General features: G+C 44.2%; 1 protein-coding gene across 1 annotated transcript in view; it reads right to left on the reverse strand.

Moving 5' to 3' along the window:
* The window catches only part of CSMD2 (CUB and Sushi multiple domains 2), a 598,960-nt gene that overhangs the window by 537,434 nt on the left and 37,999 nt on the right, over window positions 1-23,527 (reverse strand). Inside the window, exon 2 of the mRNA XM_044237753.1 lies at window positions 2,309-2,525. Within this exon, the coding sequence (XP_044093688.1) occupies window positions 2,309-2,525 (217 nt within the window). The remainder of the gene's footprint in view (window positions 1-2,308; window positions 2,526-23,527) is intronic.

Raw genomic sequence — 23,527 nt, forward strand, 5'->3', positions numbered from 1 at the left:
GCTGCAGGGACCGCAAGAGGCACAGCCCTCTTTCCCCTCTGCCAAGCCTGTAGACCCTTGGCTACTGAAATGAAAGGAAATGAACAGACTGGGAAGATCCCAGAAAGGGAGAACCCAAGCAGGGACCTAGTGAAACCCCGGGACCCTCCTCCTCACACACACTGGCTGGCCAGAGTGGGCTGCGCTGGGGCCAGAAACACATCCAGGGCCTTCCCTCCCAGGACCGCCTCCCCACCTTCCCAGGCCAGACCAGTCCCCCAACTCCCGTGGGTGTTCTGGATTTCACTCTCACAGTGAGCAAACCAAGCATCAGAAAGCAGAGGTCTGACCACGTCTGTGAGGACCTTAAAGCAAGAAAGTTGGAATAGCTCCAGGACACAGAACCAAAGGCAGCCTCCAGCTGTCCACACCCGAGCGAAGCACCCCATTAGCCTTTCCATCTTTCAGCTTCATTCAGTGTCCATCAAAAGTCTACGCAGGGGCCCTATGGTTGGTGTCGCCCGAGCTCAGCACCCAGGGGTGAGGATTTGCTCCCTTGTGACCTCATCCAGCCTCTCCAGCCCCAGTCCCATATTATCTCAAGCTCCGATGCCCTTGAACGCTCAGCTCACATATTCACATCCACGCCCGCCACCTCCATGAGCAGGTAGCTCCTGTGAGGACAGTGGCTGTGTTGCGCTTGCTGCCACGTCCCCTGCACCCAGGCCAGTGTCTAGAACATAAGGGGTGCTCGTGACTTAGTTGCGCAGTAAACAAGTGAAGAGGACTGCAGACCCTGTCCCCCCGCCAAGTGTCACTGAAGACCTACCGTGCGCCAAACCCGCTGACTGTCCAGGAGGGATGGATAAGCCCAGCCTTGTCCAGGATGAGTTATTAGTCAGAGGGGCCCCAGGTGCCCCTACCCCGTAGCAGGCTTGGCAGCCTCACCTCTGCCCTCACCTCTCCCGGAGAGGGCAGGGAGCGGGAGAGGAGACAGCTGGCGCTGACCTATAAATGCTGCTTGTGACCCTGCTCCAGAAGCTCACGAGCTAAGGGCACGGAGCATCTTGAAAAAAGCCTCGAGAGTTAAAGCACTTGCCAGGGAATGGCTCATTACTGTTCTGCTCATTAGCACCCCGAGCTCCCCGGGGCTTGGCTGGGAAGCCACTAACCCTTTGGCTCCCTGGGGAGCCCAAAGCCTGACTGGCAGAAGCAGGACACCGTTGGCCAGGGAGCACAGTCGTGCACCAGGTCAACAAAAGCTGGAGAGCAAGAACTCTGGGGCCTGACCTCTGTCCCAGACACGTTTGGCCGTCTGCGCAGACAGGAGCCTCCCTACCTGTCTCCGTCTTCGAAGGGAACTCTCTCTCCCTTGGAAGACAGCCCAGCAGGACAGGAAAGCCCTCTCCAAAGTTTTCTCTTCCAATGACCAGGCTGGGGTTTGAGAGTGGGAACTCTGCCCCAAACTCCTTTTTGAGGGGGTAGGTGGAGGGGTAGAGGGAGAGGGAGAATCACAAGCAGACTCCGCACTCAGCACTGAGTCCGATGCAGGGCTCAATCTCACGACCCCGAGATCCTGACCTGAGCTGAAATCAAGAGTCAGACCTTAACCAACTGTGCCCCCCAGGGGCCCCTGTCCCCAAACTCTCGATTCTACGCTGCCAGTCAAGTCCATGTAAATGCAAGGCAAATTCCAACAAAGTATTGATGGTTTTCAAGTACGGGATATAAGCCATGATTGCTGTTAGCCTTCAACACGTATCTGCTGGGTCCACGGGGAGGAAAAAGATCTCCATGCGTGCAAAGAATCCACACCAATAGTTACATACACATACACACAAATCCATACAAAATCTGTCTTAATAGAAAGACTTGGTTTTCTCTCTAACACTTTGTGTCTTCTATCTCATCTTCCCAAGTACACTACCCATCGGTCCTACCTCCTGAGCACTTCTAAGCTGGAGAAAGGAATTTGGAAATGTAAAGAAAGCAGAGGAACTAGGGCGCCTGGGTGGCTCAATGTACTCAAAGATAAGCCTCTACCTTCAGCTCAGGTCATGATCTCAGGGTCCTGGGATTGAGCCCTGAGTCGGGCTCTCTGCTCAGCAGGGAGCCTGCTTCCCTCTCTCTCTCTGCCTATTTGTGATATCTCTCTCTCTCTCTCTCTCTCTGTCAAATAAATAAATAAATCTTAAAAACAAAAACAAACAAACAAACAAAAGAAAGCAGAGGAACTGAGGGCAGAGCCCATAGGAACAGAGGGCTTTGTTGGTAAGCAGGCTTGGCTCGGGACCCTGCTGTCGGCTGTGGGGAGGAGGGCGGACAGTACCTGGTTCGCAGGTTCTCTGGCTGGGGCGGGCCATCAAACACCGACAGGACATCAAAGTCCTCTTCCAGGGCAAAGGACTGGAACACGAGTTGGATCCTGTGCTGGTCCTCTGCGGTGATGGTCCACGTGCAGTTGGCGTAATTGGGGTAGCCATACGGGAACCCGGGGCTCTCAACTGTCCCGTTGGGACCTTGCAGTTGGAACGTGCAGTTCTGACCTGGGAGAGAGAAAGGGAGGAGGTCAGTGGGCCAGAAGAATTCCTAGAAGCTTCCACAGAAATGGGAACAATGTTCACCCGCTTTCCCACGGGCTTCCTTGGCTGTCCCAGGCTGGGCACAGAGGGAGAAAAGGATGGGTGACAGAGGGAGCCTAGGTTTGCTTGTGTCATGCTCTGTGCAGAAGACAAAATGTGCATCATTGGACTCGAGCCTCAGAACAAGTGTGCAGTAAGAAAGTGAGGCTCAAAGAAATGGAACTAAAAGTCACCAGACGGGGCAGAACACGGGCTTCCCGTCTAGAATGTCATATGCCAGAATGATGATTTGCAACCATCTCCATTTCCAGGCTCTCCTGACTCTGCAGGCCCCTCCTCCAAGCTTCCTGTCTCTCCTCCCACCTGGCAGAGAAAACAAAGCCACAAGGGGGAATCCCTTGGTCCCGTGCCCCCCTTCCCATTCCTGTACCCATCCAATCTTCCCCAGGTTGTCCTCCTTCTCCCAACAGAGGAACCACCCCTGCTCCATCATCCCATCTTCCCTTGGAATCAAATCCCCCCTCCCCACCAAGAACCTGACCCCTGTCTCTCTCCTGCATACACTACACATGTCCAATCATTTCCTCTCCACTGGAGCCTTCCCATTCTTTCCATTCACTCCATAACCAAGAAAATAATTCCCAATGCACTCCTTCAAGTCTTGTCTCTCTCTTCCCTTTCACTGCCAAATTTCTAGAAAACACAATCTGGCCATACTTTCTGTCTCCATGTCCTTACTTCCCACTCACTCTCTAGACCTGTCACTTCTGCCTTCGGGCCCTACTGATCCACCGAAGCAGGTGTTCTATGGTCACTGATGGGTCAAGTGGCTATTTTTCAGTCTTCCCTTTAACAGACCTCTGTCTCTGCTGCCTCTAAGACTGTTGCTCACACACACCCTCCTTCTGGAAACACTCCTGTCAGGCCAGAGCATCTCGGACTTCACCATGCATGCACACTGTCTGGGTGCCTGGTGGAAATGTGAAATCTGACCTTCTGATGGACAGCATCCTGCTGGGGCCAAAGGCTGTTCCTCTTCACTGGATCCCTGGTGATGCAATGATACTGCTTCTTGGGGACCACACTTAGAGCAGTGTGGTCTAAAGCTCTCTCCTACACCACTGCTTTCTCCTTCTTTACACCCTCTGTTCTTCCTCTGGCCCCTTTCCAGTTTCCATGTTGGGGCCCTCTCCTTCTCTCTGTCTAGACTGGAGGACTTCCCCATTTGCCCACTGACAGCCCACAACTTCACAGTGCAGGCTGTACTTCCCTCTGAGCTCCAGCCCCAACATCTCCTTGGGTGGGGATGCTCAGGCTTGTGATGTCCCTCTCCCTCCCTCTCCTCTGACATCTTCCTCTCCATCACAACTTCCCAAGCAATCTACCATCCTGTCTCTATCTCCACTCCCCACCTCCCTGTCCACACCAGTCTCTCTTGGACTGCCATAATAACCTCCTAACTGGTCAACCACATTTACTCTGGTCCTTGCCAACACTGCAGCCAGGGGTATCTTTTTAAAACAGAAATCTGATCAGATTACTACCCTCCCCACAACCTACATCAAACCTTCCATGACTCTTCATTGCTTTTCAGTAAGGAAGGAAATCACTTGTAAGCCAGGGAGGGTCTCTGCATGGTCTGACCCTTACTGACCTCTCAAACCCAGTGTCTGCTAGTATTCCAGTCAAACGCCACCCTCTCAACTTTTGTATGAGCCCACTATCTTCCTTGCACAACCACAGGACCTTTGCATATGTTTTTCTCTTTTCCTAGAAAAGTCTTCCCTACCTTCTGGGCATATCTATCTTTCAGATCTCAGTCCAGTGTCTCTCCCTGACTAGCTCAACACCCCTATTATATGTTCTCATGACACCATAACCTCTTCTTGATAGCATTTATCATAGAAGCAAATTTCTATGCTTCCATGTCATTATTTCATAAGGATCTTCTTGTCACACTGTAAGCTCCATGAGAAGAGAGACCGTATGTGAGTTTTTCTATCTCTGAATCCACACCCCAAACTCAGTATCAGGCACACGGCAAATTTCTAATAATCTCTAATAAATTCTAATAAACTTCTAATAATTAATATATGGCTTGTATTTAGTGAGTGTTTTTGACACTCTTCCAAGAACTTTGTGTAGACTGAGTTGTTTAAACCTCACGAACAGCCCTTCAAGATGGATACTATCAATATCATTTCTACTTACAGACAAAAAACTAAGGCAAAGAGAAATTAAGGAATGGAGCCCAAACCACACTGCTATTCACAAAAGGGATTCACACGTGAGCAGCCACGTCGCACACCTCCCTCCTTAACTCTGATGCTGACAAGTGGACTCAACACTAATTTTTTTAAAGCCCATTTAGGGATTAACTGACAAAGGACAGTTAATCTCTGAAATGACTTTACCATTGAGAACTCTCTTAACACAAAGTATCCCATTAAATGAGAAAAAAAGTTAAAGTCTTCTGAATAAATGCTAAATGCGCATTTAATAAAATTAGACGGGTAACCCTGATTAAAATAAGCTTTTGCAATTAGGGAAAAGATTTCCTTACCATGATACAGCATCCATTTTAGAACAATAACCAACATCATAGTTACAGTGAAACACCTGATTAAGATCAGGAATGAGACAGAAATGTTACTGTCACCTGTGAGGGATCATGACTTATTGGAAGAGCAAACTCATGTAACACACTCACATAAACACACACTAAAAAAAAAAAAAAGTGATTTTCAAATGATATTTTAATACACCCAAAACCCAAAGAAATAAATTATAAAGCTGTTAGTACTGATAACAAAAAAAAACCCTCTGTAAAGTAGCCAAATGCAAAATAAGTTTACAAAATCAATACCATTTCCATATGCCAGTAACAGTTAAAAATATAGAAAAAAGTTCTTCTTTATGATAACTACAAAATGCATGCAAGACATAGAAATGAATTCAGTAAAAAATGAGTAGGCACTGTATGAAAATGCCTTTTAGAGAGCAATTTTTAAAAACTGAATAATTGAAGAGACGTAACGTCATCTTGAGCAGAAAGACGAACTACTGAAAGGTTAATTTAGAATATTAACCTTTTGAAAAGTTAATTTGTAAGCTAAATGCAATTCTGATCAAAAGCCCAATGACCTGTTTTAAATTTGGTAAAACGATACCTAAGTTTAAGTAGAAAAATAGATGGTCACAGACAATGCATATTTTTTGAAAAGGTAGTAAATGCAGTATCCTCCTTCTGCAAGATACTAACCAGAATCACCAAATGATGCTGATGAAAACAGCGGAATGGTGGTCTAAGAGAAGACAGGCAGAACATGAAATAGTATGGTGGGAACAATCTTAACACACATAAAAACTGAAATACATACAAGGCAACATTAAAATAATCAATGAGAAAAGATATAAACATTTCTGCATGGTCACCAAATTAACTGGGAAAAGAACTGCTACCTCCTCAACTCATACCATCTACTAAAATAAATTCCAGATGGAGAAAAGAGTTAGATGTTAAAACAAAATCAAGCCAAAAAAAATTATTAGAAAAAATATATAGACAAATAATTATCTGATCTATTTTTCTGAGCAGAAAAACTGGAAAATACTACAAGCCTGATAGTTTTGTGCAAGAAGTATGTATATGTCAAAAATAGAAACAGAAGAGAAAAGGATACAAAAATGTTAGGCACAAAAGTAATTGCCTTAATATACAAAGAACCTTGGCAAAGCAATAGAAAACAACAAGCACTATAACTGAAAAATCAGACAGGGTCTTGAACAACTTAATTTACAAAAGAAGACATAAGTGGCCCAGAAAACAGAAAACTATTTAGTCACAATAATGTAATAAATCTTCAAAGGAGCCCCATAATTCACTTCCCTAAACTTCCCCTCATCGACACAGGCAGCAGATCTACTTGTTTCTAAAATCTGCCTGTTGATGTCACTGTATTATGTCATTCATTCATTCATTTGTTCACTCATTCGTTTGCCTAGTTTAGACCCGGTGATGGGCCATGGGGCCCAGATCTTAGACTGGACATAAGCAAACACTCCAATGTGGGCATCCAGGGACACACAGAGTGCATCTGAAGTACAGAGCCCATGGGGGCCACACCATAAAGGCCACTATCATCCATACACTGGACAACCAACAATACCAACATTTACCACCATCCCCAGCATCCAGGGATGCTGCCTTGGCTCAGAAAGGCACAGATCTGCCATTTCTGATTCAGAATCTGAGTATAAACAGACTTCTACAGAGAAAGAAGTGAAGGGGCTCCCAACAGAGCCCCTGGGAACACTTTCCATGCATGGGGACAAGAAAGGTGATGGAGTAGGGGGCAGAGAGGCAGGCAGAATGGCAGGAAGAGAACCAGAGGGCATTTCCACGCAGGAGAACTTGACTCAACCTGTTGAGCACCACAGACAGGGTAAGATGAGGGTCTGGGGTGAGGTCACTCGGTTTGATGTCTCAATGGTCTCTCTGGAAGTAGAATGTTGAGAGTGGGAGATTTGTCCTGGATCCTGCTGCATCCCCAATGCAAAGAATTCAATAAGTATGTGCTGAATGGATACATGAATTTCAGCAAAGGCAGGTGGCAGGAGGCAAGGCGGACAGAGGCCCGATGACAGTTAAGTAAAGGCAAGATGGACTGGTGGAAGGCAGTATATTTTAAATAATAATTTATACATTTTGCTCATTGGATTTGGAAAATACAGGAAAGGATATAAAAGAGGAAACATTATAACTGCACTTTCCTTCCAGAGGCAACTGCTATTTATATTTTCATTTTTGTTTCTATATTTTTCCAGATGCATTTCACACTGTGGAACTAATACTGTATATACAATTGAGTGTGCTCCTTCTTCAGTAAATTATTCTTGTCTTAAATTACAAAGGCAAGGTGCTTTTCTGATATACGTAGATATGCATATATACACCACAAAGTCATATTTTAAAAAAACTGATCTCCTATCTCTCTCCCTCCCATCCAATCCAAAGTGACCAGGCAGCTATGTGTCCCTTGCCAACCTTCTCCACTCTCATGCAAGCAAATGGACACATTCTGGGAGAATTTTTATTATTTTGTTTAAAAATGAGATCCTACATTAGCTCATTTCTCTGCAATGTGCTTTCTCACTTAACAGTACATCAGGGACACCTTCTAGGTCAGGAGATACATATCTAACTTATTTTTTATATAAAGGTGTAATATTCCACAGCATGGATGTATCTCAATGTATTCAACCACTCCCCTGCTCATGGCCACACAGATCATTTCTCTGTTTTCTTTTGCAACAATTCAGTAAACATTATAACACAAGCTTCTCCCCCAAGATATTGAATCTGTTATAAAAAGCCTTTTAAATGGATGCACAACATTCCGGTCTGTGGTTAAACTAAAATTTACTCAGACATTCTCCCACTGTCAGACATTTAAATTGTTTCTGGATATTTTTTTTCTGTTTAAATAAGACCTGGATACTTTGTAAGCTCTGGTGACAGAATGAATGCTGGTCAGTGCAGTGGAAAATGTTCTTCCATGGCCAGAGTCCCAGAACAAATGTTCACTTAACACTGTAACCATATACAGCTTTGGGTTCAAGGTTGGGGGTGGTGGTCTTGTCCATAGGAGGCTGGCTGACCTCTGTGGCAGGCACTGTTGGAGATAGATAGTGCTAGAAGCCTGACTCATTGGGAAGTCTCCCTGAAATCAAATGTTTGTTAGTGAGTTGAAGAAGTTATAACCCAGAGAGAAGCCACTCCAGATTGAAAGGCTAATAGAGAGGGAATCCATGCCAAAGGGGCTAAATGTCCTTTCATGCCTATAAGATGCTGAATTTCTTCCAAGAAAAGGGCTACCTGTTCTTCATCTTCTTTCTTTTTTTATTGTTATTATTCTTTAATTCCAGTAGAGTTAACATACAGTTCAGTTGTTTCAGGTATGTGCTCTAGTGATTCAACAATTCTATATGTTACTCAGTGCTCATCATGGCAAGTGTCCTCCTTAATCCCCTTCACCTATTTCCCCCATCCCACCATTTTGTTCTCTGCCTTTAAGAATCTCTTTTTGTTTGTCCCCTTTTTTTGTTGGTTTTATTTCTTAAATACCACCTAAGTGAAATCACATGGCATTTTTCTTTCTCTGAATGACTTATCTCACTTAGCACGATAGACTCAAGTTCCAACCAGGTTGTTGCTAATGGCAAGCTGTCATCCTTTTTCATGGCTGAGTAATAGTTCATGCTTATATCCACCACATTGCCTTTATCCATTCATCTACCCATGGACACTTGGGCTGCTTCCATGTCTCAGCTATTGTAAGTAACACTGCAGTGAACACAGGGGTGCTTGTATCTTTTTAAATGAGTTTTTTCGTATTCTTTGTTCCTCGCTTCTAATGACCAGTATACTGCCCTGTAGACGGGAATGCTGCTATGCACTTTGATCCCAGGGCAACTTGCATATCTTTCTCTGTTCGCAGGATGGGCTACCTTCATTTAGTCATACTTCTCTCTAGTCAGTGCAGCTACCAGACATGGCTAAGACCCATTTCAGGCTCAAGAACAAACCTGGAGAATTAAATGCTTTGCGGTGTTGTGCATGCATTTTTTTTTTTTTGTATGATTTTCCAATGATAGACTTCCAAAAGTGCAACATACTGAGTCAAAGGGTATGAGCCTTTGTGACACTCTGGCTCTGGATCTTCCAAATACTTTCTAGAAAACATACCCCAATTCCATTCTCAACAGCCATGCCTATGAATGTCTATCTCAAGCCATCTTCACTCACATTGTGTGTTCTGTTATTGAAAAGATTTTCCCTACTTGACAGGTACCCCCCCAAAAAAAATTTTTTTAAAAGCTATCTTGTTTTATTTAATATCTCTTTGTAACTTGGATTCAACAATTTTTTCAACTTTCCCTAAAAATTTTAAATCCTCCCTTTGGGAACCACCTGATGAAATCTTTGGCTAAATTTTCCGATTCGGTGTTTATTTTTCTTTCTTGACTTACATATTTTCGTCCTTTAGGCCTCACAGGTACCTACAAACACATTTGCCACTGTTTTGGCCTTTTAATTTTATGATGTTTGACATACACAGGTTCCTAAATTTTATGTACTTAAGTCTTCCATAGATTCCTACAATTTTCTTATTTTCTTACCAACTTGTAATAACTCTTCATAGAATCCGATTTTACTCCTTTGTCATATTTGTTGCAAATGTCATTGTCTACATGGCTGTGTGCTTTTTGCTTGTTTTGATGTTTCTTGTAGACTAAAATGTTCAGTTTTTTAAGCAGGGACATTGACTTGTCTCTTTCTTGGTCATACTTTTAGAAAGACCACTCTGCTGAAGATGGGCTGGCTTCTCATCTTCCTCAGCATAAAAGCTCAAGTCCTGGCCCTTCATAGCCCTCCCAGAATGGACACCCCTCTGCTTCTTGATTTCCTCTCCTGTCTCTTGTTTCCTTATTCCCACAGTCAGCCATGCAGCCTCCAGGCCATTCCTTAATCCCATCACATGCCCAACTTGGGACACTTCCGTCCAGACACCTCTTCCCCCAAGAGCCATGTGACCCACTGCCTCACTTTCTTGAGCTCTGGAGTCAAATATCACCTCCTCAGAGCCCACCCTACCTAAAATCCAGGCCTCCCTGCTTTCAGACCAGGTGCTCTAGCTTCCTGCTTTATTTTTCTCCGAATCATTTAGCACCCACTACCGTAGATCTTCCTGTTTATTTTCTGCCCCTTCCCATTAGAATGGGAAGCAGAGTTGCTTCATGAGAGCAGAGTTGCTGTTTTGTTCTCTGCTCTATCTCCAGCTCCCGGACCCATACTGGCACAGAGCAGATGCTCCCAGAAGAGTTGCTGGTTGGATGAATGAATTCATAAATATTAATTGCCCACCCAACTCTCTGTGCTTGGGATGCTCGCACTCTGGTTCCTTCACCCAGCTGACTACAGTTACTTTGAGACTCCTTCCTTCCTGCAAGCAGCCATCTTGGAACCCTCTCCTCTACTTGCTTGCTAGCCTTCCTCTGTGAATATCCTTGCCTTCACCGATGGTGACATGATGACACACTTATGTGGCTTCTCCATCAGCAAACTCTCTTAAAAACTATGCATATTTTTATCTCTACCACCTTATCAGTCCTTGCCCATTGTAGACATTCAGTACCCACTGTGGGGATGAAGGGATGGGCAAAATGAATTAATCTTTTTATAACATTCAGATGACACCTTCCAACTTCATTTTTCCGTGTATTTAGAGTTTCCTGGGGAGGTGGCTTAGGCAAAGGTTAAAAGCATAGGTTTGGGAAGCAAAAACCTTGCATGCAAATTTCCATTTTGTCATTTAATACTTGATGGGAGCTTTATGTAAACCATTTAAACCTTAGTTTTGACATCTTTAAAATTAACACCTACTTCAAAGATGACTACATAGTTTAATGTGATGATACCTACTAAATTGTAAATGCTCAGATAGTACCTAATATATGATACATAATCAGTAAATACCAGCTCATCTTTCCATAAAGATTTGTACTATTCTTTATATGAGGTCCCAGTCACATCTTGTTAAGGTTGTTCCCAGACATTTTATGCACTTTTTCTTGCTCTAGTGAATAACCTTTTTCCCCATTATTTTATTTTTCTAGCTGTTTTTTTACAGGTATACAGAAAAACCTATTGATTTTTATATATTCATCTCACATCCAACTGGGTTTCTGAACTCTTATTAATTCCAAAGATTTTCTCAGTTGATTCCCTTGGGTGTTTTAGGTACACAATCATGTTGTCTACAAATAATGATAATTTTGAGGAGATAACTCTTTTGAGAAGTTTGGCAGGAAAATTCAATTCCATTCTGCAAATATTTGTTGACTGATAAGGTCAATTTTGGACAAATTTAGTTGGAGAAGCCAGTGGGACATCCAGGCGGAGATGGCCAGAAGGCAATTAGGGCTATAGACTGGAATTTGGGAGTGCGCTCTGGGCTGAGATATAGATTCGTCAAAGCCATGTAATTAATGAAGCTGCCCTAAGAGGAAATGCAGAGGAAAGGTCCAGATGTGAGGCGGACCATCATGTCTACTGAGGGTGTCTCACTTGCCACGTGGAGAGCCACCTGTGCCCCCGAGTCTATAGTGGGACTCTGGCCCAGCTGACATGCCTTCTGGCAAGGGCCGCATGTCTGGACAGATGGAGGGAGCAGGGGCCACACAGGATCTCTGCCCCTCGGTAATCACCCTACAGGAGCAGGTCAGAGATCACGCTTGTGGAGATGCTGGCACTGAGCCTCATGTTCACCCCTCTCCCCTACACACCAAACATGGTTCAGGCTAAATAGTTCATCATCCACAAACACTCCGGGCCCTTTCAGGCCCTCACAGTGCTTGGCCTGGAATGCCCTTCCCCTGCCTTCTACACCTAGCTAACCTTACTCCCTGTTCACTTCACGTAGCACCTCCTCTGAGGAGTCTTCCCAGGTTTCCTGGGCAGTTTCTCCCTCCCCACCCCTCCCTCCCTCTATCTGTCCTTTCCTCTCTTCCTCTCTCTCTTCTTCCCCCTTGGAACCCTCTCTCCCTCCCTCCTTTAGTTTGTCCTTTCCTGTTTTTCTCCCTCTCTCTAAAAGCCATCCACCAAATTCAAGATCTCTTGGCTCTTCTTTTCCGGTCTGTATCTTTCAACAAAACAAAAATGGCCTGCTACTCTTGCTTACACTCCTTCAATGGCTCCTCTGGATAAAGCTCTTAATCCTTAATATGGTGCACAAGACATCCATTCCCTGCATGAGCCAGCCCCGGCTCCTGTCCGGTCTTCACCTCTCGAAACTCTTCCCCCTAAATGACACTCCAGTCCAAGCCAAACTCCATTTCCTTCCTTTGATGCTCCGTGTTCCTTGGCTAACTCTGAGTCTCAAACTGGTGGCTGCTCCTTCTGATTGAAGCATCCTTTCCCCATCCTCTGGTCAGATCGTTTAGGTCCCAGGTCAAAGCTCACCACCCCCAGGAAGACCTTATGGACCACTACCCTAAGGTGAGTCATCCTCAGCCCAACAGGCACCCAAACACACACCCTGCCACGCAGCCTCACAGTACCCCACCTCTCCAACGTCACACGTGGTATACATGTCTCCCCAGAGAGGTGTGGATTCCATGGGGATAAAGACCATGTTCTGTCACATTCACAACGATCCTCAGCACCCAGCACATCAGCCTGGACAACAGGTGCCCAGTAGTGATGGGCATAGTAGCTGCACTTTGCATACCAGTCAGCTGGGTCACACATCCTGCTGAATGGCAGACAGAGCTCCTCCAGGGCCATGCCTCCTCTTTCCGGAATCCTAGGGCCCAGCACCTGGTATACACAGCAGATGTGCTTTAGGGCTGGACGACAGAATTAGTGCAGGTGTTTCTAATGAAGTTTCACATTGATTATCTTTTTTCCTAGAGGTCCTAACAATCAGAGAAATTCCCACCAATGATGTGATAGTCTAGTCCAGGGTTTCTTAACCTCAGGACCTTCAGCATCGGGCAGAAGGATTCTTTGTTGTGGAGGCTGTCCTCTGCATATAGCATACAGCTTGTTCAGCAGGGTCCCTGGCCTTACTGGTTGAATGCCAAGGGGTACCTCCCACTTGAACCAACCAAGAATATCTCCACACTTTGCCAAATGTCCCCTAGGTGGGAAAAATCACCCCTCGTAGAGACCTATTGATCTAATTCTTTGCCATTTTGGAGCTTCTAATGAAAGCTAGAAATACTCTCTAGAATAATAGACATAGAATGCTAACCTCCCACCTGTGTCATTTACGTCAAAGGATTCCCAAACCTTCTACACCAGACTTTCTCCACCTTTGTTGTGCCATGATCCTCTTTGGCAGCCTGATGAGGCCTTCACAAATGATGTTTTTGAATAAAATCAGTGTTTTTAATGAAATAAATGTTTCAAATAAAACAAAATATATAGAATTACAAAGGAAACCAATTACACTGAAATACAGTTTTCAAAACATTTTGAAAATGTGTCATCTGGTAATACAGGCACTCCCTTATTAGTGCATTATTAATAAGATCTAGCAGTGGGCCTGATAAATACTGTGGTCCAAACCATAAATGTTATTTCTGGCTGGCTACGACAATCATATTTTCAGGTAATGAAAATACCTGTGATCTTATCAGTGACAAATTCATAAATACTGTTAATACAGCTGTACTTTGTTGCCTATACTCATCACTGGTAGAAATGCCAAGTCTCAAGAGGAAATCAGTGAAAATAAAGATGTAATTGTCTCCTATCCAAGTTAGGAAGCCCCTAGATTCTATCAAGAACCCCAGAGATCCAACCAAATGCAATTTCTCATTCAGCAAATCTGGGGAAGGTTCCTTAGCCCCAACCTGTATGTGTTTGGGGGTAGGAAGATGGGAAGGATGGATTTTGTATAATGTGTTCCATGTCCCCAAGGAGTTCACAGCAAAATATAGAGATAGACACGCATGGGCCGTCTTAATAACTCTCCACTTAACGAGTAGTTCGGGGAGGCCTCATTGTTGGATCCCAGGGGTGCAGCAGACAGCACGTACAAACAAACCCAGAAGGACTTGTGCTTTTGCGTGGGTCTGGCTTCAAAAGCTTTGCTACCATTATCTCCCTAACGTTTGCAAAGACCCCTCAAAATGGTCCCATTTCCCATCCCTAACACTTTACGTGTGAAGAAACTGAAGCTCGTCAAGGATTAAGAACATGGTCAAGGTCAAATAGGTAGCGGTGTAAGAGCTGAGAGTCAACCCCAGGTCTGCTGGAGAGCCAAGCTCAGGCTCCTCCCTCTGCCAGACTGCAAGGCTTCCACATGCTATCAGGGGACACACTTCCTAAGCTATGGTCCTTTTTCCACTCTGCACCCAGCACTGGGGGCAGAGCCTGGGATTTATTGAAAACAGATTAGCGCAGTTGCTGTGCCTCAGGGACATGAAAACAAAACAGGGTCTCCCTCCTTTCGAGCTGGGGATGCATCCAGCAAAGGTATAAAACAATGCACAGCAGACAGGGTAAGGCGGCCAGCCTGCCCCTGTACCACATCCAATTGTTCCAGGGGAGTAATCCCATGCCGCTCAGCTTTCTAATTCTACCCCTAGGCTCTCTGATTCTCCCGGACATGCTTAACACAGAAGCCACCACTGTGTTCCAAATATGATTTTCCCTGCCTGGCAATACACAGGCAGCTCATTTGTCATCATTTTGAGCCAACACCAGCCAGGGGTTGTTTATTATGTTGACGGGGAATCCTGGAGCAGCAAAGGGATCTCTGCATTGTTGATGGTAGAGCCTCTCACCCATCAGGTTGTGCTACGTCCCTGCATCAGCACAGAGAGGAGGGGGCCAGCGGGCTGGGGACAGGCACCTCTGCCAGGCTGGTTCTATGCCTGGGCTGGATCTTTCAGAGCAAATACAGAGAGCTAGCATTGAGTTCTCCTCTACCGAGAAGACACTTGAGTTGTAATTTTGACCCAAGGTGGCTGAGCGCAGGGGCTGACACATAATAATTCAGGTGTTAGCAAATGCTCGAGTCATTGACTGACTCACTTAAGAGATAGTATTGAGGGGCATGTGGGTGGCTCAGTTGGTTGGGCATCTGACTCTTAATTTCAGCTCAGGTCAAGATCTCAGGGTCATGAGACTGAACTCTCCATGGGACTCTGCATTCAGTCTGCTTGAGTTGGCTTGAGATTCTCTCCCTCTCTCTCTCTCCTTCTGCACCCCCCCACCCATTCACACGCTTTCTCTAAAATAAATTAATTAATCTTTAAAAAACAGTATTGAGTACCTGTGGTATCCCAGGCACTAACCCTGGCCTCATGGAGCTCAGTCGAATAATAATGGAGTATTACACATTCCTCCTGTGCCAAAAGCTTTCTTATCGCTTTACAGCATTCCTCCCTCCAACTATACTGGATAGGTACTATTATGATTCCCATTTCATAGACACAGAAACTGAGGCTTAGGTAGGTTAAGTAATCTACCTAAGGTCAGACAGTTGATAAATGGTAGAAACAGGATTCAACTCCAGGCAGTCTGTTACCAAATTCTGCCTTCTTAACCACTTCTCCATGGATGGGTAGATGGATTGGGTTGGGGGGGAGGCTAAAATGTGGCTAGATGCTTATTTTGGCCAAACTGATCAGTCACACCTCTTTCTAGAGCAACCTCACAGGCAAAGAATCTTGCCTTAGAAGGGCCTTCACTCAGGAATCAATCACTTCAGCTCAAACTCCTAGGTTTCTGCTCCACTGCCTGCCTTTTTAAGGTTGAGCCCACTATAGTGAGGTATCAGAAGGGAGACCACATGAGGAATTCTGTGCACACTGGTCTTCCCAAAAGAAGGAAGAAAGTAACCTGGGAAACAAGTGAATTATCAAAAGTATGTGAAGCTAAGCTTATGTCTCTGTCTTTCCCACCCACCTGTGCACCTCATGATGGCACATCTGATTCACTATTAAATCCCCAACATGGGTTTTGTCTTTTCATAGACACGCAGTTAATATTTACTGAGTAAATAGATTAATACATCCAGTTGTCATCTGTACCCTTTCTTTTCATTTGTTTCTCTATTCCTTAAAAGCTCATGGCTGCTGTTTTACATACACCCATAGGAGAACTGGCCTCATCCCTGAGGAACACAGGCAACTTAAGCTCTCTGCCCTTCTGTAACTCATATTTGGAAATTAACTGAAAAAAAATGGGGGGGATTAACATGATGCAGTGGAAAGAATCAGAGAGTCTGGGCTCTTAACTCTGTTTTGCCACTTACTAGGAAGGGATATGGCCAAGTCCCTTAGTCACATAAGCCCCTGCCATCTTAAAATGGGTCTCTCAAGGCCATCTTCCCATAGATGCCCTGAGTCAGCTACCCAAGTGAATGGTTGGCGCTGCAGAAGCCTATGAGCTCTATCCATGGTCCTGAACCACTAATGTCCTCAGGGTTGGTTGTTTCTACTGACCCCAGGCACTTGGGGATGCATGTCCAATTTCTCCCAGGATTTCTGTACCAGATGAGAAAGGAAAGGGGAGTTAGTAAGATGAAAAAGCAGAGAGAGGGGAAAGGGGTTAATGGAGCACAGGTGAGGGCAGAGAGCTCTGGAGCTCCATTCAGGGTCCTGAGTGCTCAAGACCATGTCCATCAGCCCTAGGCCAGACAGAACCAGAGGCCACACCAGAGATGGTTTGCCTCAGAAGGCCTGGGGTGAGGGATGGATAGGGTCCCTTAAGAGTGTACCCTGAGATATTCCTAGCACTCAGTCCTCAGAAGCCAAGGAAGAGGAGGAGGACATGGGAAGGAGAGGGGGTGGAAAGACCTGAGATCCAGAATGAGACACAAAATCTGACATCCTAAGGGTCAAAAGGAGGACACAACATATAGTCACCAGCAGTTGGATGCAGCTTTTTCTTCCTCCATAGATGGCCTACCCTCTCATTCCTCCAGCACCTTTAGACTGGACATCTGCTGGAAATCCAAATAGCTCACTCACAGAGACTTTTACAGCAGCTACAGGGAAAGCTCAATACAGACTTTTCTTTAAATTAGGCATTCAAAGGTCATCTGCAATTTCATTTTGTTTTTCCTACTCTTCAGCAGATGTGCTGCTCTTTTACATGCTAAGGAAAGAGCTTTGTATTTTGATGCCCCCAATTGCACATTTGAATTTTATATGAGCTCTGTCGGTGATTTGAAAATTTTTCCTATCAAAAAGGAAAGCTTAAATCGGCCACTCTGTTCAAGCAATTAGTGATGAGGTCAGTCCTGGCCTGGCCCAGCTCAGGTCAGACCTAGACGCCAGCAAAGATTCACTCCTTCAACCAATACTCACTGTACATTTACCACCTGACAGGCATAGGACAGACACAGTCTCTGCCCTCGTAGAGCTTCCCTCTTGCCCCTCTCTCCCCAGCCTCCTGACTTTTCCTCCCACAAGGGTCCATGCTCTCATCTCAGGGCCTTTGCACTTGCTTTCCCCTCTTTTCATAAAGTCTTTTCTCCTCAGATAAAGCAAACTCCTTCTCCTCCTTTAAGTCTTTGCCCAATGTTCCCTTCGCAATGAGGTCTACCCCGACAACACTTAATAAAATCACAACCCTCCCCCACCTCCATCCCCAACACCTCTGATCTCCCTTACCTATTCAGTTTCCTTTCTCCCATAGCATGTATCACCCTATAGCATCCTATGTAGTTTATTTATGTGTGTTTATTGTTTGTTGTCTGTTTCCTCTTGTTTAAACATTCATTTCACGAAACCAAGTTCTTTGTTTTATTCACTGTTCCATCCCAAATGCCTAGAACTGTGCCTGGTACATGGTAGGCACTCAGTAAATATTTGTTCAATGAATGAATAAACTACAATTCAGTGTACTCACAAATGCACAGCTCACGTGCACCCAACTCCCTAAAGGCCTAGGAAGCCAAACCAGCTGGTGTGGCTCTGTCTGAAAGCAGTTTGGAATGGGAGGGCCCACAGTTTCAGCCCACAGTAGAATTACAGCCAGGGAGTAGCCATCTTCTTATCAGACTGACACCCTTAGGTCAGAAAACATTGTCTACCTTTTCACCAACACATCCCTGAGGGCCATCACAAGGCTACTGAAGGAATCAAATGTCAGTAAGCCCAAGGATGAAGGAATTCCAGCCATCAATTATCCAGCACTGACTACATGCCCCATACAGTGCTCAGCATCTTATTCACATGATTTCTTTCAAGCCTCAAAACATCCAAAAGAGGTTGGTGTTATTTTTTACCCTGTTTAACGAGTGAGGTTTGAGCTAAATAACTTGCCCAAGTTCACACATATAATCATAGATGGCAAAGCTAAGGTTCAACACAGGTCTGTCTGACTCTTGAGACTGAGATCTGAAACTATATGTTCTACCACTGCACTGGGATGAAAGGGAAGGCGGGGGACAAGGAGGGAGAGAGACACAGACAGAAGAGGGGAGGGACAGAGAGAGCAAGGGAGAGAGGGATGGTGGGAGAAAAGAAGGGAGGGAGAGAGAGGGGAAGAAGGAAAGATGGTGCGTAGGGCACATGCCAGATGTAACATGGAGTTCTAAAATTGCTGACCAGAGCTAAGGAGATTTTCCTCTTGGGTGGACATGACTCTACTAGAGCCCTGTCCCCACTGCACTTCCTACCCTAAAGGAAGCACAGAGGTGGCACATCTTGTCCTAGAAGAGACTTTATATTAATTAATTCTTTGAAAACCTTCCTTTCAATTCCTCTCCCCTCCCTCCCTCTCCCTGTCTCAACTTGAATGAACTGAGGGAAAAATGTATCTGAGTAGGTGGATAATCTAAAAATTGTGTCAGGAAGTAATGGAGAAATATACTTCCTCTTAGAATCTCTATAAAAGGAAATCATCACAGCTCTCTTGTTGCCCTTCCCCCGTACACATGCAAGCCAACAACATGATGAAGCTGGGCATGTAGAAGCATCCAATTCAGAACCTGCCCCAGTGACCTCAGACTTTGGCTTAGAAGACATCCTTGTAGCCACTTCCCCAGATGCCCAGTGCTGGCCTTAATGGCTTTTGCCCACCCTGGGCTCCTCCAGTCTGGTCAGCTGCAGCCTCTGCCTAATCACCCACCTGCTGTCCCAGGAGCCTCCTTGCTCCAGCTGAGAGCCCCATCCAGAGGCACTCAGTCACTCAAAGGCTTACCAGAGGGCTGCTTTGCAGAGTTCTATGGATGAGAGTCCTGGAGACCATTTAGGGCCTACAGAAATCCTGCCAATCCTACCTTCCTTCTCTTGTGGACACACCAAAATGATGTCTCCATGCCAGAGACTGGGGCAAGAATTCCTAGGGCCTTCGGCTGGGTGGTCTTAAGAAAAATCAAAAGCAGATGCTAAATGAATGAATGAGTGAATGAATGAATGAATGAATGAGCGAACAAATGAACGAACCTTCTAATGGGAGAATCTATAAGAGACAAGTCCAGCAGGGGGCTTTCTAATCTAGTTGCTGGAGATTTTCAAGCCAGGAAACACACTAGCTTGGGGAGTAGCAGGGCCAAGGAAAGAACATAATTCAAGAATTCAATGGATATTCACTAGGGACTTCTACAAGACAATCTGAGCTTTTCCTGACAATGCTCTTGGTTGAATGGCAGCTGGCAAGCAGGTGCATAACAGAGAAGGGCAAAGAATTTATAAAACGGAGAGAAAGAGGGACAATGAGGGAGAGGTAGGGGAGAGCTTCATCCTCATTGCTGCAAGCTAAGCTCTGCCCTGGCTGGGCCACCTCTTGACATAGATTTCTTATCATAAGCTTGGAAATCTGTTCTACCCCTCCTTTCCTTGTACCCTCCTGGTGATACTTCCCATGTAGATTCCTAGGACCTCGAGGTACCCATCTCCTTTTGCCTCCCAAGAGGGAAATGGTGAGTCTGACCATGCATGGCAAAAGAGAAACCAGAGGTGTCACATCTACTGGGCTCATGGAGCTGGTACCTAGGACCTCTGACTCAACAATTTCATGGGTGCAATGTCCTCTCAAAACACATCTATCCCTGAAATGGCATGGAGACTGTGCAGGCTGGACTTGGTCAAAGCAGAATGAACTTATATTCAACCATCACATATCCTGCTGGGCAGGAGAGAGTTTATTATGATCCAGCAAGGCCTTTATAGGTGTGAGGCCCAAATGATTCTCACAACCCTTATAGTCCAGTAGTCTCTACTGGCAGACAGTGGGGACGGTGTCTAGATGAGGTGTCATTAAAAAGGGGGCAAGGAGTTGAGTTAACATCAGCCAGATGGCAAAATAAAAAAGCCCAGACTTTGTTTCACCAGAGTCACCAACTTTGGATCATAACAATGTATGACCCAAAGAGTCTTTAGGAGAACTCCAGATACCAGTTAAAAAGTCACAGTACCCCAGGAAAGTTCAAAGCCACACAGTCCCAGTAAAACAGGTAAGAAAAGCCATTTCACAGCAACCATGATAGTCTTTCTCCCAAACCAGCACAGCTTACTATGATTAGGAAGAATAGCCCAACTAGCACCTTCCCAAGGGAAGGAAAGAGAAGAGTAGAAGATAAGTCCAATGCTCCAGGTTTTTAGGGCACTGCCCAAGGGACTGGTTTTTGTCTCATCTAACTTAGAGTACAAAGAAGGAACCAGCATACTCAGGATGCCTGGGAGTCACAGGGGACAAAAGGGAACCCAGCACTTGCTGTAGCACCAGAGAATATGCAGTAACACAGAAAGACATTAGAGGGAGCAAGAAATGGCAAGACCCTAAGGAAAAAAATGTCAAACCATTTTTCTAACTGAGAAACTACATGCATAAGCCCAGAGAAGACACATCCCTGGAAAAAGTTAAAGTGACTTCCAGATCCAGAAGTTCTAGCCAGGCTAACCAGAGAAGGTCTTTCACCATGAGGCCAGTCTGTAAAAATAAGGAGAGGTGGCTGTTTTATCAAATGCATAAATCACAGGAAAAAAAATAATAATAGCCAGGCACATGAAGAAACATAGAACTGTGATCCAATCAAAGGGACAGAATAAATCTCCAGAAACCAAAATTAAAGAAATGGAGAATAACAAAGAGTTCAAAATAGTCATCTCAAAGTAGCTCAATGCACTCCAAAGAACACAGACAACTAAATTAAACCAATAAAAAAATACATGAATAAAATGAAAATATCAGCAAAGAGACAGAAATTATAAAAAAGAATCAAACAGGTATTTTGTAGTTAAAGAAGATAACTGGGGCACCTGGGTGGCTCAGTGGGTTAAGCCGCTGCCTTCGGCTCAGGTCATGATCTCAGGGTCCTGGGATCGAGTCCCACATCGGGCTCCCTGCTTAGCAGGGAGCCTGCTTCCCTCTCTCTCGCTCTCTCTGCCTGCCTCTCTGCCTACTTGTGATCTCTGTCTGTCAAATAAATAAATAAAATCTTTAAAATCTTTAAAAAAAAAAGAAGATAACTGAATTGAAAATTTCACTATAGGGGTTCAATAGCAGACTTGATCAAGCAAAAGAAAGAATCACTAAACTCAAAGGTCATTTGAAATCATTGAGTCAGAGGAGTGAAAGACAAGAAAAGAATAAAGAAAGTGAAGAAAGCCTAAAGGACTTAAGGGACATCAATAAATGGACTAATATACACATCATAGGAGTCCCAGAAGAAGAGAGATAGGGGCAAAAAAACTTATCTGAAGAAAAGTCTAAAAACTTCCCAAGTCTGTAGAAGGAAATGGACATCCAAATTCAAAAAGCTCAAGAGACTCTAACTAGAATGAACCCAAACTAAGACACATTATAATCAAACTGTCAAAAGTCAAGACAAAGAAAAAGAATCTTGAAAGCAACAAGAGAATAGGCAACTTGCCACATACAACAAAGCTCTCATAAGATTATGAGTGGATTTCTCAGCAGAAATCTTTCAGGCCAGAAGAAAGTAGGAAGATGTATTTGAAGTGCTGAATGGAAAACAGTGCAAACCAAGAATACTATATCCAGAAAAACTGTCCTTCAGAAAGGAAGGAGAAATAAGGACCCTCCCAGATAAACAAAATTGAAAGCATTAATCAACATGAGCCTTATTAGGATTGTTAAAGGGAGTCCTTGAAGCTGAAATGAAAGGACACTACACAGCAACACAAAACATGAAAATATAAAGCTCTCTGATAAAGGTAAATATATAGAAAATAAAGAATCCTATAAAACTGTAATCATATAAAATCACTTTTAATTCCAGTACAGAATTTAAAAGATAAATGCACAAAAACTGCTATAACTATAAAACTGTGTTAATGATTCAAAATGTAAATAGATGTAATTTGTGACATGGTTAACAAAGGCAGGTGTAGAAATGAAAAGAAGTAGAGTTTTTTTTATGTGATTGATGTTAACGTTTAAAATAGATTGTATTAAGTATAAGATATTTTATGTAATCCCAATGGTAACTATCTATAGAAAATTCACAAAAGGGGCACCCAGGTGACTCAGTCAGTTAAGCATCTGCCTTAGGCTCAGGTTATCATCTCAGGGTCCTGGCACTGAGTCCCACATCAGACTCCCTGCTCAGCGGGGAGCCTACCTCTTCCTCTCCCTCTGCCTACCACTATGTCTACTTGAAATCTCTCTGTGCCAAATAAATAAATGAAATCTTAAAAAACAAACAAACAAACAAAAAAACAACTCACAAAAGGATGGGAAAGGAAGCAAAGTATGTCACTACAAAGGAAAGAAATACAACATCAGGGAGAGAAGAAAAGAGGGGAAAATAACTACAAGAGGTACAGAAAATGATTAACAGAGTGGTACTGGTTAAGTCCTTCTTTATCAGCAACTACTTGAAATGTAAAAAGATTAAACTCTCCAGTCAAAAGATACCAAGTGACAGAATAGAGAAAACACTAAGATCCAAATGTATGTTGTTAAGGAGACTCACTTCGGATGTAAGGACATACATACAGTAAAAGTGAAATTACAGAAAAAGATATTCCTTGCAAATGGTAATCAAAAAGGAGCAAGGGTGGCCATACTTCTATAAGACAAAATAAACTTCAAGTCAAAAACTGTCGTAATAAAAGGACATTAGGGGCACTTGGGTCCTCAGTGGGTTTAAGCCTCTGCCTTCAGCTCAGATCATGGTCTCAGGGTCCTGGGATCAAGCCCCACATCAGGTTTCTGCTCAGCAGGGAGCCTGCTTCTCTCTCTCTCTCTCTCTCTCTCCCTCTCTCTCTTTGCCTGCCTCTCTGCCTACTTGTGATCTCTGTCAAATAAATAAATAAAAATCTAAAAACAATTTTTTTAAAGAAATGGATATTATAATAATGATAAAATGATCAATTCACCAGAAATACAGAAAATTATAAATATAAATGCACCTACGAACAGAGGACACAAATATGTAAAGCAAACATTTATAGAATTAAAGGGGAAAACA

Source organism: Neovison vison, chromosome 2, assembly GCF_020171115.1.
Source record: "Neovison vison isolate M4711 chromosome 2, ASM_NN_V1, whole genome shotgun sequence".
Lineage (NCBI taxonomy): Eukaryota > Metazoa > Chordata > Mammalia > Carnivora > Mustelidae > Neogale > Neogale vison.